The sequence below is a fragment of the Equus quagga genome, chromosome 14 (assembly GCF_021613505.1).
Source record: "Equus quagga isolate Etosha38 chromosome 14, UCLA_HA_Equagga_1.0, whole genome shotgun sequence".
In the NCBI taxonomy this organism is placed as follows: Eukaryota; Metazoa; Chordata; class Mammalia; order Perissodactyla; family Equidae; genus Equus; species Equus quagga.
Window position 1 is genome coordinate 90,443,613 of NC_060280.1, and position 14,206 is coordinate 90,457,818.

At 38.1% G+C, this 14,206-nt stretch overlaps 1 protein-coding gene across 1 annotated transcript; it reads right to left on the minus strand.

Annotated features, from left to right (window-relative positions):
• Positions 1-3,436: 3,436 nt before the first annotated feature.
• LOC124252591 (olfactory receptor 7D4-like) lies at positions 3,437-4,396 on the minus strand. The gene has a single exon (XM_046686260.1). The coding sequence runs from the start codon at positions 4,373-4,375 to the stop codon at positions 3,437-3,439; it is 939 nt and encodes a 312-aa protein (XP_046542216.1). The 5' UTR covers positions 4,376-4,396.
• Between the last annotated feature and the right edge of the window lie 9,810 nt (positions 4,397-14,206).

A 14,206-nucleotide genomic window follows, 5' to 3' on the forward strand; every position in this document is an offset into this window, starting at 1 on the left:
GGAAATTCTATTCTATTACTTGCTACCAAAACCAATCTGTCTTGTGCATGCTTATATTTATGAGAGCCAGGAACATGAGAAGATCCTGCCCAATGAAAATCAACAAGCAGTGCCATAACAGACCCTCTACCTTCTCAGCTCAAGGCCTTATCAATCAATTATTGGTAACTGGTAACTCACATATATCTCTTAGAGTAGATTTAATGATAGCCTCCCAAAGATATTTGAACCTGTGAATATGTTACCTTAGATGGCAAAAGGCACTTTGCAGGTATAATTAATCAAGGATCTTAAGATAGAGAGATTATCTTGAATTATCTAAGTGAGTTCAACGTAACCATAAGTATCCTTATAAGAGGAAGACAGGTTGGCTACAGAGAGATTTGAAGATAGCATATTGTTGACTTTGAAGACAGAGGATGGGGCCAGGAACCAATGAGTGAAAGAAGCCTCAAGAATTAGGAAAAGACAAAGAAAGAGATTCTCCTCTAGATCCTCCAGAAGGACAGCTTCCCTGTTGACACATGTTAGATTTCTGACCTCCAGAATTGTAATATAATACATTTGTGTTGTTTTAAAACACTAGACTTCTGGTACTTTGTACAGCAACAAGAGGAAACTAATACGTCTTTCTTCCAAAATCTACTCCTCTTATTGCTACTGTTTTAAGTCAGGTCCCCATCATATCTCCCCTGGATTATTTCCAGCCCTCTAACTGTTCCTTCTGCCTCCAATTTCTCCCAATCAGGCCAAACCTAAATTCTTCATATTATATGAATGATCACAGCATGGTTTTTATTCTCAATTGCTTATAAAATCCTTAGTATGTCAGATTAGACTCTCAATGGTCTGTCCTCCATCTACATATCCAATGTCACTTCCACTATCTCAGTCGTAAGTTTCATATGTCTCATTCTTGTATGTCTCTTGAATGTCTCCCAAATATACTCTCCCATAAGGTTTCTACTCATTATTCGTTCTTCAACCGTCACACATATTCTCCTATTAGAATATTTTCCTGAATCGCAAGTGGTGGTGAATGTGTGAGAAAACTAGAACATTCATGCTTTCCTAGGGGAATGTAAACTGGAGCAACTACTTTGGAAAATAGTTTGAAAGTTTCTTAAAAAGTTAAACATGAATTTACCATAAAGGACAGTAATTGCACTCCAAGGTATCTACTAAAGAGAAAGGAAAATGCATGTCAACAAAGAGACACATGCACAAATGTTTACAGCAGCATTATTCATAATAACCTCAAACTGGAAATATCCAAATGTCCATCAAGCCGTAACTGAATAACCAAAATGTGGTATATATATACAATAGAATATTATTCCAAAATCAAAAGGAACAAAATATTGATAAATACTTCCACATAGATGAGCCTTAAAAACATATGCTAAGTAGAAGAAGCCAGATAAAAGGACCATATATTGTATGATTCCATTTATATAAAATATTTAGAAAGAAGGAAATTTATGAACACAGTAAGCGATAAGTGGCTTCCTAGGGCTGAGGTGGTAATGTGAATTAACTGCAAATGGACACAAGGGTACTTTTTGAGGTGATAGACATATTCTAAAACTGGATTGTGATAATAATTGCATAACTCCATAAATGCACTAAAATCACTGAATTTACATTATCATGGGTGAATTTCACATATGAAAATTATACCTCGATAAAAATGTTAAAAAGTAAATGTCTAAAGAGTTTTTCCTGGAATTACTCAAGGTGACTTGAGAACTTTTATCTGTGTTTTTCTTGAGATCTATTACACACAAATATTATCGTGCTCACCCCTCTCTATTGTAATCATTTGTGTCTTTCTGGTCCCCTCCTTAATTTGGACACAGTAGACAATAAATGCACGTTGTATTAAATTCATGGAATGAATGTGAATTGAAGTCTCATCAAATAGGTCTTTCATCTCTAGAAAATTATAATTTTGAGTAATTTTGCAATCCTTATCATGTATCCAATAATTAGTTTCTTTTTTCTCTCAAAATCTCTAAATACTTTCATAGTAATTTCTTGATACATCAGAGCCTTTATCACCTTCATTAGTTTTGGTTCCCACAGAAGCAGAGGCTAAGCCAAGGAATAATGTGCAAGCTCTTTACTGGAAGGAGCAACAAATGGATGGGAGACAGGAGAAGTGGACACAGGAAAGCAAATATGTCTAATAAAGCTTGCATTAAGTCAGTTGCAACAGGAAATGAGCAGAGTTTCATCCTGTAGGGAAACTCTGGAAAATGATACAAAATTCACCCTCAGAATTGTCCCAAGTAAAAAGTGAAGGAGATGGCATACCCGACACCTCTCCCTCAAGAGCTGTCTCTGATGTGGCATAATTCAGTGTCACTTCTGCCACTACATGGGGGAAAAGCAGGTCCAGTCTCTGCTGGCCATTGGCAGTCATGCAAAGGAGATGGTAAGAGAATCCTGGAGAACATGTGAGGAACATTAACAGCATTTACTACTCCATCTTTTCCTGAAGACTCAATTCTATCAACATTCTTCTCAAAAAATGAGTTAAGTTATCAACACCTTCAACACATGTGTGTGTTGGCACCTCTATAATACCAGAAAAAAAGTTAAAGCACTTGAGAAAACACATGTGATTCAATTGTATTGATTATTACATGTTTTAGGATTTTAGAGGGTGTATCTCAAAATTGCAGTAATGGGAAATGAAGGTCAAATAAGAGAAGTAAAGGAGGAAAGGAAGGATCATAAAGAATGAAGTAACACCTCAGAGTTATTCTACCTGGTATAGTACTAGGAATCATCTGAACAAACCAGCTTTTAAATCTACATTCTTACTTTGAAGTTGAAAATCTCATCACTTTTCCTATGAAAAATAGGATAGCAAAGTCAGTGTCAGCTACCCAGGTTAGAACCCAACTCAATCTCAGTTTCTTCTTTTGCATAGCATGGTGAATGTGAGAAAATACCTGAAAGAAATATTTTCAAGATGAAATAAGTCATACATGTAAAGAAACAAGCACAGTCCTGATGTGGTAAGTGCTTGTGTGACTGCAGTATAATTTTCACTCCATTTGTTCTGGAAAAACAAACCCACAACCAAAGGAAGGTGAAGAACATCAACATTTGAGAGGACAATTTTTGGAGAAACCACATCAGCACTTGATATGACAAGTGCTTTAAATCTAAAGTTAGAAATCTTAAGAATCGATGAAAAAAGGGGACCAAACATGGAATTTTATGGACAGAGAATAAGCAAGAAAAGTCAAAAGACCCTACTGAGGAGGTTGTTGAGGAGAAACTAATACAAACAAATAAAAGTTTAATTTGGGAATTCAAGAAATCAAACATTTCTTTTAGAGCAGAAAAAGAACCAGGAGATTTAAAGTCTCAACATTTGCTTTGGGGCCCACAATGTCCACTAAATTCTGAGGCCAGTGACCCATCACAGACAAGAGGCTGCTCTGCTGAGGGGCCTTCCCAGGGCTCTCTTAACATCCTTGTTCCTCAGGCTGTAGATGAAGGGGTTCAGCATGGGGGTGACCACGGTATACATCACTGAGGCGATTGAGTTTCTCTGGGAAGAATGGATCACAGCAGAACTCAGGTAAACCCCTAGGCCTGTTCCATAGAATAAGGAGACCACTGAAAGGTGTGACCCACAGGTGGAAAATGCTTTATACTTTCCCTCAGTAGAATTCATCTTCATTAAGGAGGAGACAATATGAGCGTAGGAAAAGAGGATTCCAGTGAGAGGAAACACACACAGCAGGGCAGTTGTCACATACAAAAAGATGTTATTAATTAGAGTGTCAGAGCGGGCTAATTTGAGAACCTGAGCCAGTTCACAGAAGAAATGTGGAATTTCTGTGCCTATACAGAATGTCAACCTCATTATTAACAGAATATGAATCAAGGATATCCAGAAAATGATGAGCCAAGATATCAGAACCAGGAGGCCACAAAGGCGTGGGTTCATGATCACTGTGTAGTGCAGGGGGTGGCATATGGCCACAAACCGGTCATAGGCCATCACGGTCAGGAGGAAATTGTCCAGTCCAACAAAAATTGTAAAAAAACACACTTGAGTGAGACATCCCATGTAGGAAATGTCTTTGCTCTGTGTCTGGATGTTCACTAGCATCTTTGGGATGGTGGTGGAGATGAAGCAGATGTCTATGAAAGACAGATTGGAGAGGAAGAAGTACATGGGGGTGTGGAGGTGGGAGTCAGTGCCGATGACTAGGATTATGAGCAGGTTCCCAAGCACAGTGATCAGGTACATGGACAGGAACACTCCAAAGAGCAGGGGCTGCAGTTCAGGATCCTCTGAGAGACCCAAGAGGAGGAATTCTGAGACTTCGGTGTGGTTTCCTGATTCCATGTAGCTGGTGTGTCTTCTGGAGAAGGAAGCAAAACCAAGGTGCAATGATCATTCAGTTGGAACCTCAGCTAGTCAGCGCCTCTTGATTCCATGTTTTGATGGATAAATTCACCCTCTCCTGAGTCTTTCCAATAAGAGTAACTCACTCATTCAATTGGTAGCCCATTTCCATTTTAAATGTGTGTGATCACTCAGTTTCTTTAATTTAGCAGAAATCTCTCTCTCTCTCTCTTTTTCTCCTACTCACTGGTTCTAATTCTCTTATTCAAATCTATAGACATAAATTAATTTCTTCTTTGATATGACTCTTAGTTGAACACCGTTAAGATCTTTTCTTTGGTAATGTCCATATTTCCTTCATTCTAATAACTCTATAATAGTGATTAAGACATGGATTTGCAATTCGAACAACCTTAATACTGTGACCTGATGCTTCCAATTGATGTCACAGTGAACCTTCTTGTGTCTTATAATTTTTCTTTCTAAAAATGTGGTTACTGGGGCCGACCTGGTGGCACAGTAGTTAAGTTCATGCACTCTGCTTTGGTGGCTCAGTGTTTGCAGGTTCGGATCCTGGGGGCAGACCTACACACTGCTCATCAAGCCATGCTGTGGCAGCATCCCACATACAAAATAGAGGAAGATTGCCACAAATGTTTGCTCAGGGACAATCTTCCTCAAGCAAAAAGCGGAAGATTGGCCATAGATGTTAGCTCAGGGCCAACCTCCTTCATCAAAAACAAAAAAAAAGTTAAAAATGTGGTTACTGCTATTACCTTCTTTGTAAAGTTTAGAAATACCTTTATGCACAGTAGGTGCTCAATAAATGATGGTTATCATCATTATTAATCTGTTCCTTGTATGACAATTATTTTTGATATATAACTCTACAAAAGTATGGTATAGAGATGTGATTTAGAAGATAGGATCTTGAGTCAGACTTCCTGGAATAGAATTTTGGTCCACCAATTTACTGTGTGACCTTGAGGAAGTTATTTAATCTTTCTTAGCTGCAGATATCTCTCCTATAGAATGGGAGTAGTAAATATTCCCTGCATTGCAAATCTGATGAGTGAATTAAATGAGACGAAGCATGTAATTTTTCTAGTGTGATTCCTGTGACATACAGAAGATGTTTGACAAATGTGAGTTTCTGTTCTTAACATCACAATAAATATGTCTTACATGGCCATCATTTCTCAATATTCTCTCTAAACTAGGGTAATCATCAAGGATGGAATTCTGACCATTATAAACACAACAGCTCTATCACCTCTTTTGATCACCATTCAACACTTCTGTTTAGTGAAGGTCCCCATGGCTCCCCCTTTCAGAGACTGCCTGCCAGGTGCTTTCTTCCACGGAGAGAAAAAAAGATGTGGACTACATAGATAAGAGGAAGAAACAAATCACAAAACCATTAAAACAATGTACAAAGCACGTGTGAGAGTGTTTGCTCATGTGTATGTGCTCAGAAGTAAGGAAGTATTGTACTAAAAATCAGTATAGTTAATTTAAAAAATATATGATTGATTGATTTGATAAAAAAATATTCAAAGCTTCAATAAATAAAATCTTCCTAAAAGTTGAAAGGCAAATTTAAGATCTGATGATAAATGTTTACATTCTCTGTGACAGAAAAATGTCAATGTCATTAATGCCTAGAGGATGCTAATTAATTAGAGAAAAAAGTTATTGATGATCAATTTACTCTGGGGAGGTGAGTGGAAAAGGCTTCACTGAAATATGAATATTTGAGCTGTGAGAGGAAGAATGAGTAATTATTAACCAGGGGAAATAAGGAAAGGGCAGTCATTTTAGGCTGAGAGAACAGAATTCAGAGTTGCCATATGAGTTGATGAGCTTTGGAATAGAAGCAATTTGAAAAGGCAGTGAGATGGAGAACAGAGAGTGAGGGTCAGGAGGCCAGAGTGTGTGAGGTCAACAAGTCCAGCATCCTGTATTATTCCTTCATGTGCCTCTCATGTTGGTAATTGTATGTTTATTTATGGGTCAGAGGACATGAGTGTTTCTGCTCACCATTCTCTTTCCAGTGACTTACTTGGGGCCTGGCACAAAGTTGCTCAACATATACAAATGTTACATGGATAATAAAGATTGAGACCCAAAGCATCAACTATGACACAAAAAAAGAAATCTTCAAGCTCACATATGCCTGACTATAGACACAAAATTGAACCGTAAAGTTAAATATAATGAAGTCACATCTATTTTAAGAGAATAATATATCATGAATAAGTAATACTTATTCGAGGAATAGGAAGCTGTTTAATACTGTGATGTTTATTAACATAATTCATCACAAATATAGGTCAATGAAGAGAATCATAACCATAATCACAATAGAAAATGCATTTGAGAGAATGTAACAGCAACTACTGTGGTTAGCAGCCTGGACAGAGTCTCTCGCTAAATGAGGAAACCAAGAACAATTTCTTAGCCCAATAAAGAATGGTTGTTTTATAACTACAGCCAAGAGGCTGTTCTACATTAAAAAAGCTAAAGTATTTGTGTAAATTCATGAACAGGCCAAGGCAGTCTACTCCAACTTCAATCACACAATAGTCTCCTGAGCATTTAAAAAGATTGGTAAGATGAGAAAAGGAAATTGGGCAAAGTACCGAACATCAGAAATAATTACATCATTTGTACATGATGTTGAGGACACTAAGGTAAAACAACAACAATCAGTACAGAACTATTAAGTGCCATCAGTGAGTTGTATCTGCTGCAAAAATAGTTAGGAAATACAATAGAAAAAATCCAATCACACAAGCAATAAAAGAGACAGTACCTGGTGCATAATAGATCTCCAGTGAGTGGTTAGTGAATAAATGATTGGACACAGGAAATCCAACAGCAATCTACAATTTATGAGAAAGAGTAGAGAAGAGGTGGAGACTCTCCGAAAAATAACTCTTATCAGAGAAAGCCTCTAGATTCATAAAAGAGACAGAAAGAAAAATAACAAGAGCTGGGAAGGACTGGGTTAAACAGAAACTAAAGTCCTTCAAAGTACAGAGACTTCATCACAGTAAACTAAATAAATATGGGACTGTCCCAGTCTTGATACTCTAGAGGTAAAACCCAGTACAGACTTTCTCTCCTCTTTTCCTTCTTACTCCACCAGCCCTCACTGGTATACTTTGACCCTTTCTGACTGATATCACTAAAACTTTCTGTTTTCTGAGGTCTGTCACTGGGAAGCCCAATTGGTTTTGCATTTGACTGGGATCAGAGAATTATGGGTGAGGGTCAAAAGAAACATATTTAAAGTTTCCAGTCTCTAAGGGCTGAATTCTCAGAGCTTCTCATTAAATAAATTGTTGTACTGACTGTCCTCACTCCAAACAATTCAGCTCTCTTGGGGTGCAAAGATAAGAGAATGAAAACTCATCAGCCAATGTTGTATCTGTGTAAGCAACAGTGGGGGAAGAAGCAGCTATTTTTTTTCCACGGAGAAATTCCTCTTTTGGTTTGATAAAAAGTGACACGGTGTCCCCTAAGGAAAGTTTAATTTCTACAGGCATCAAACCTAGGGAAAAACTCTCTGTGATGTTCTTTTCTTGAAGAATCTTTGTTGATTTCAAGTATCACTTGGTATCCACAATGTCATGGAGGCAAAAGATCTTTCTGAAGAAAATCACAGTGGCTCATAGTTTGGGTTTTGTTGAAAGGGCTAATCAAATGAGAACTAAAAAGTATCCCTTGGCATTTGCGAGTAACATGGAAGCTTTTCTTGCTATGAGGGATAGTGCCACTTGTTACTTCTAAATAAAGAGACAGAGGCAGAAATAATCCAAGTACAGTGGGTTGAAGAGTGAATATTGAAGCAACATAGGTAGCACATATAAATCATATATAAAGTCTGTCAGGAAAAGGTAGTACAGAGGTAAAATAATGTTGAAAGGGAGTATAGAGTATGTGAGAGTTAAAAAAAAATAGTGGAAGATATGGGAAGACATTTCATTTTGAAAAGAATGATCATATTTCATGCAGACATTCGGATACACAGAAAGTGCTGACTACATAATTCACAGGATACAGTATACACTAAATCAACGCCGATAATAATGTGCTGTATCTCCAATTTAGAGAATACATGGGTCCAGAAATCAAGGGTTAGAAGTAGAGGTGGCCCCACCTAACATCACTCCCGGGGAGCCACTTGGGGAGTTTGTGCTTCAGGTCTCCACAAATCTGGCCTCTGCAGGTGTGGAGGTCTTGATTCCTAAAAGATAACACTTCCAGAGACATGGCAAAATCCCATTAAACTTCAAGCTGTACTCCTGCCTGCCACTTCAAGTCTCTCATGCCAAGAAGGGTCACCACCCTAGCAGGTATAATTGACCCAGTCATTGATGTCATTGTGTGACCAGGACAATCTGTATGCACCGGTAGTCTGCTCTGCTCCCAGTGGGAGCAGCCCAGGAGCAACCTCAGTGTAAACACAGTTGTAGATGCAGATAGCTATTGGTCACTTATGTTCCCATAGCAAGAGAGCTGAGTGGTGTGACCTTCATTGAGGCAGGTTCCTTCAGCTGAGGGCAATTCTCAAAGACAGTGAGGTCTGAGGAATGTCAGATGGCTGCACTCCCTGCACCTGGAAGAATAAACCCTTAATCTTGAAAGAGGATCTGGGCAATGCAGCACAGCATTCACTAGAGTCCATCCCTTTGGACATGTGGATCAACCTTTTTTTTTTTTTTTTTAATTTAGATATAATTGACATGTAACATTATCTTAGTCCCAGCTGTACAACATAGTGATGCAATATTTGTACATGCTGCGAAATTATTACCACAATAAATCTAGTTAACATTCATCACGTGTTGTTACATTTTTGTTGTTGTTGTTATGAGAACTTCAAGATCTACTCTCTTAGCAACTTTCAAATATACAATACAATATTATTAACTATAGTCACTATTCTGTGCATTTATTTATTTAAGTTTGTACCTTTTGGCCTCCTTCACCCATTTTCCTCCCCCGCTAGCAACCACATCTCTAAGTTGTTTTTGTCTGTTTTTTTGTTTTTAAGGCTGTCTTTACTAGTATGTTAAAGGACAATACAACATGGGTCAATAATGCTTGTCCCAGGAATTTAAATATGCTTTAATTTTAGGAAATTATTTAACTTTAGGAATTATTATTAATTACATTCATTTGTTGCATAAATATGTCAACATAAAAGCTGGCAAGTTCAATAAGAATTGAAATGTATTTGATGACTTTTAACAGCCGTTGCTGCAAATGGTGGGGTGTATGCATGTGTGTCAGGAGGGATACTGGCTCTCAAAGTAGAAAAATAAGGAAATATCTTTCGAACTATAAATACTGTGCATTTTTCAATGAGATAATGCTCTTTTCAAATGGAAGCATTACGAAGTGACAAAGATTATACAAGAATTGCTGCTATAAACCATAGGTATTTAATATTAAAGTAATAATTCAAACAAATGCATTAGATGAAAAAAGAAAGCAGAGTTAAGTATTATAATGTTGAAAACAAATATACCATTATTAGTAGATAAGATTTTGGAGGTGGAAGGCCCTCAGATGTCTGAAGATGCTGCCCTGTGTGGGAGCTTCATCACCCATTTCAACAAATCCTCTAGGGCAGTTGTTTTCAAATTTTAGACATGCATAAGATCCACCTTCATGGATTTTTAAACACTAATGGCTGGGCCTGACCCTGGAGTTTCTGATTTAGTAGAACTGAGATGAACGACAAGAGTTTCCATGTCTAACAAGCTCCCAGGGGACGCTGATGCGATCTAGGCATGCTTTGAGTGACACTTGCTTATGTCCTAGTTATGTTATGTACCGACACTTGTTTAGTACCCTGGTCTAATAAAAGTTTTCCCACCAGTGTATTCATTTCCGCTCCTCCACCTATATCATCTTTTACTAGGATACAATGGCTCTTTCAGATGGTATTATGGAAACCCCTAGTGGCTCTAGCTGTTTTTCCTAAAGAAAGTTTTCCCCAGAAATTACGGAGAGATGCTCCAGGCAGGAAATTTATAACCCATATTCCTGGGAGGCCCAAGATGGTTTACTCTGGGGGCACTGGAACCTTATTTAAAGTTTCCAGGAACTTGAAGGTTGAATTCTCTGACCTCCTCTTTTAATAAATTGTTCTATTTTCTTTCTACTCTTTAAACAATCAAGCACCTTTGCAGTAGATGGGGAATAATAGAAGCGAAATTTTCTGCCACTTCTGTTTCCCTGAAGAAAGCGCTTGAGAGAGGCAAATTTCTTTCTTCCAATTATTCCTTCTTTATCTGGTACATACAACCATTCATAGTCAACAAGATGATTCTGGATATCGAAAATAGTTTCTTTATCTTCCTTCAAAGAAGTCTCCCGGGGCTCCTTCAGATTCTGCCCTAATTCTTTCCTCCCCTTCACAGGATTTAATTTAACAGTTAGGAGTTTCTTCCTGGGGGATGTTTCAATGTTACAAGGAGCCCAGTGTACTTGGCCCTCAGAATCCCATTGTCTCAAAAATGAAATGCATGACAAAGTCTCTGTTTTCAGAAGGAGAATGAAGCCATTAATGACATTGCTACTGAAAATCAAGCATTTTGAAGAGTGGAGATATCCCTTAGAATTTATGGGGACACATGCTTACTGCAGACCTCAGGGAAAGCAAACATGATGGAGGTAGAAGGACTCCAGATGAGTTGGTTGAAGAGAGACTGAACAGAGTGGAAACAGAAGTTACAAGTATAGACCAAATTCTCCACAAGTTTGGAGCAATACCCCAAGGAGAGTATGGGTCTATGAGTGAGTTTCATTTTCATTGAAAGAAATGGGAATGTAGGACATTCCCATGACATTGGAAATTATAATATTGCATACAGACATTGGAATATACAACACAAAGAAAGGATGAGAGACAGCATAATTTCCCACAAAAGTAGGAAGGGATGGGATTCAAAAAGTTCAGGTGGAGGTTTTTAAGAGGCTGGCAGGCATTACTAAAATAATTCTACAAATAATCATTTAATTACAATGATGGCTAATGTTGTGATGCATGGTGTAGTGTCTAATGAGAGAATATATCCAGCGGGACCTTATAACCGAGAACTGAAGGATTATGGGTAGGATTCAACCCAGCACTGAATTGTCTTTCTAACTTCTGACCCTCTCAATAGAAACTTCTCCCTTTCTCTCTACAGTTAATTGATTTATGCTGCCACCTGGTGGGCCGATGATCGCCAGCCCAATACATTTGACCTCTGAGATAATAACACCAATATGGTTGTGGAAATTTATTAAAGAAACCTTAAGTAAATTGGAGTCCAGAAGGCCTTTAAGGGGAACTCTCATCACACCTCGTCAATTACACCAAACAGGAAGAAAGGGAAACTTGCATCTTGGACAGAATGTAAAACTACTTTGCTACCGAATAAAGACTTCCCTCCTCTTCCGCCAGTAACCGCCCAGATAATGAGAAACTGGCAGCTCAGCCAATGAGAAGAGTTGCCACCCTGAACTGTTACTTTACACCAATGAACTTTCATTTAGAACAGCCCCTCCCTACTCTCCCTTTTCCTCTATAAAGGCAGCTCCTCTTCTTCCTTTCCTTATTTGCCTATGTTTTGCCATACCACGCACATTCCAAATTGCAATTCTTTTGGCTATTCCTGAATAAACTCATTTTGAGACAAAATAATAGGCAAATTTACTTTTTAAGTTGACAGGGTGTTGGGTATGCCCCACATCTCAACCTTTTCAAGACGAAACTGATGTTTTATCTTCCCTAAAATGTTGCTTTTACTGTTATTCCCATGTCTTAATAAGTTAATAAGTTAACACCATCAACTCTGGCACCTATGGAAAGTGTTCTACTCAAGTGCTTCTCAATCGGTTTGATTTTGCCCCCTATGGGACAACTGGCAATGTCTGGAGACATTTCTGATTATCACAACTCAGTCCCGGCATTTAGTGGGTAGACGACAGGGATCTGTTTAAAATCTTATAATACACAGTATAACCCCTCATGACAAATAATTATACAGACCACAATGTCAGTGTTGTGGTAGGTTAGAAATCCTGGTAAACACTGTTGAGGACTAATGTTAAAATTTTTAACTAAAAAATCCCAACCATTCTCTATTATTTTATAATGATATAGAAAATATTATTTGAAAGAAATCTCACAATCTTTCTTCATTATTTTTTCCTAATTCTTCTTTTCAATGTGGTTAAATTTATATAACATAAAATGTACAATTTTAAGCATTGTTAAGCCTATAATTCTGTATACTTTGCATTAAGTATATTCACATTGTTGGGGAACCATTGCCACCATCCATCTCTAGCACTTTTTTACTTTCCCCAACTGAAATTCTGTCACCACTAAATACTAACTTCCCACTTCTTCCCTTCCTCCCTTTCTCTACCTATAAAATTGACTACTCTTGGTACCTCATATAAATGAAATTGTAGTATTTGGAATATCTCAATTTTGATATTTCAAACCTCAACTTCTGATGTCCCCTTTCATTGCCAAATTTTCTCCACCCACTGCCCTTCCTGATTCAAAGGAATTCTATTCTTTCAGTTGTTCAGGCTCCAAACCCTGGACTCATTCTTGTTTCTTCTCTTTTTCTTACACCCATATCCTGCATGGCAACAAATCCACTCGGCTCTACCTTCCAAATATAGCCTAACTGACCACTTCTCAACCATTTTGCTACTATCTCCGGTAGGTCCTAGCTACCTATATCTCACCTGGCTTGCTGCAGTCAGCTTCAAGCAGGCTTCCTCACCCCATACAATCCATTCTCAAGCCAGCATATGGAATGATTCTTTAAAATCCTAATCATATCGTGTGTCTGCTCAAAACCCAGAAATGACTCCCCTTGTCACTCTGAGTAAATTAAAACAAAAGTTCTTCAATGGCAGAGAAAGCCTCACATGATCAGACCCTGATACCCATCCACCTCTTCTACTATGCTTCCCCTTACTCTTTCTGCTGAAGCCACATTCCTCCCAGGCTACATCCCACTTCAAGGTCTTTTTACTAACCATACCCTCTGCCTGGGGCGCTCTTTCCCCAGATATGTACTCACCTAAGTCACTCACTATCTTCACAAATGTAACTTTCTCAATGTGCTTTATTAAGACCATCCTTTATAACATGACAACCAGCCTTCTCGGTGCTCCTGATCCTCTTTATCCTTGGGAGTTGGGCCTAAAATATTGACTGACGCATAATAAATACTCAGTAAAAATAGGTTTTATGAATTGAATAAACAAATGTCGTTCTGAAAGGGCTGCCAGTGACACTGTCTTCCGACAACAATTTATTTGTGATAGAAAGAGCACACAATTGTATCAATTAGAATCCTTTTCTGAGATTTTTTTTTGTTTTACACGTGAGCAGCTAAAATAAGTCTTTTTAATTGTGAAGCTATCAGTTGTGAGTTGTCAGAACTGCTGGTTTTTATGTCTCTTTCCATGTGGAGGTAACCAGTCTGAGAAAATAAAGGTGATAATCTGAAAGAAAATCCTCATAGTGTTTGAGCCCCTGTATCCAGTGTACAGCTGAGCCTCTGCTCAGCTAGGATAAGATGAATCAGGAAATTCTCTTCTATCACTTCCAGCAAAGAAGACCTGGCTGCTAGTGCAGACTTATCTTTCTGTGAGCCAGGACAATGAGATGATCATGCCCTATGAAAATCAACAAGGAGTGTCATCACAGACCCTCCACCTTCTCAGCTCAAGGCCTTATCAATCAATTGTTGGCAAATTCTATCTCACACATGTCTCTTGTGGTAGTTTGACCGTAGCCTA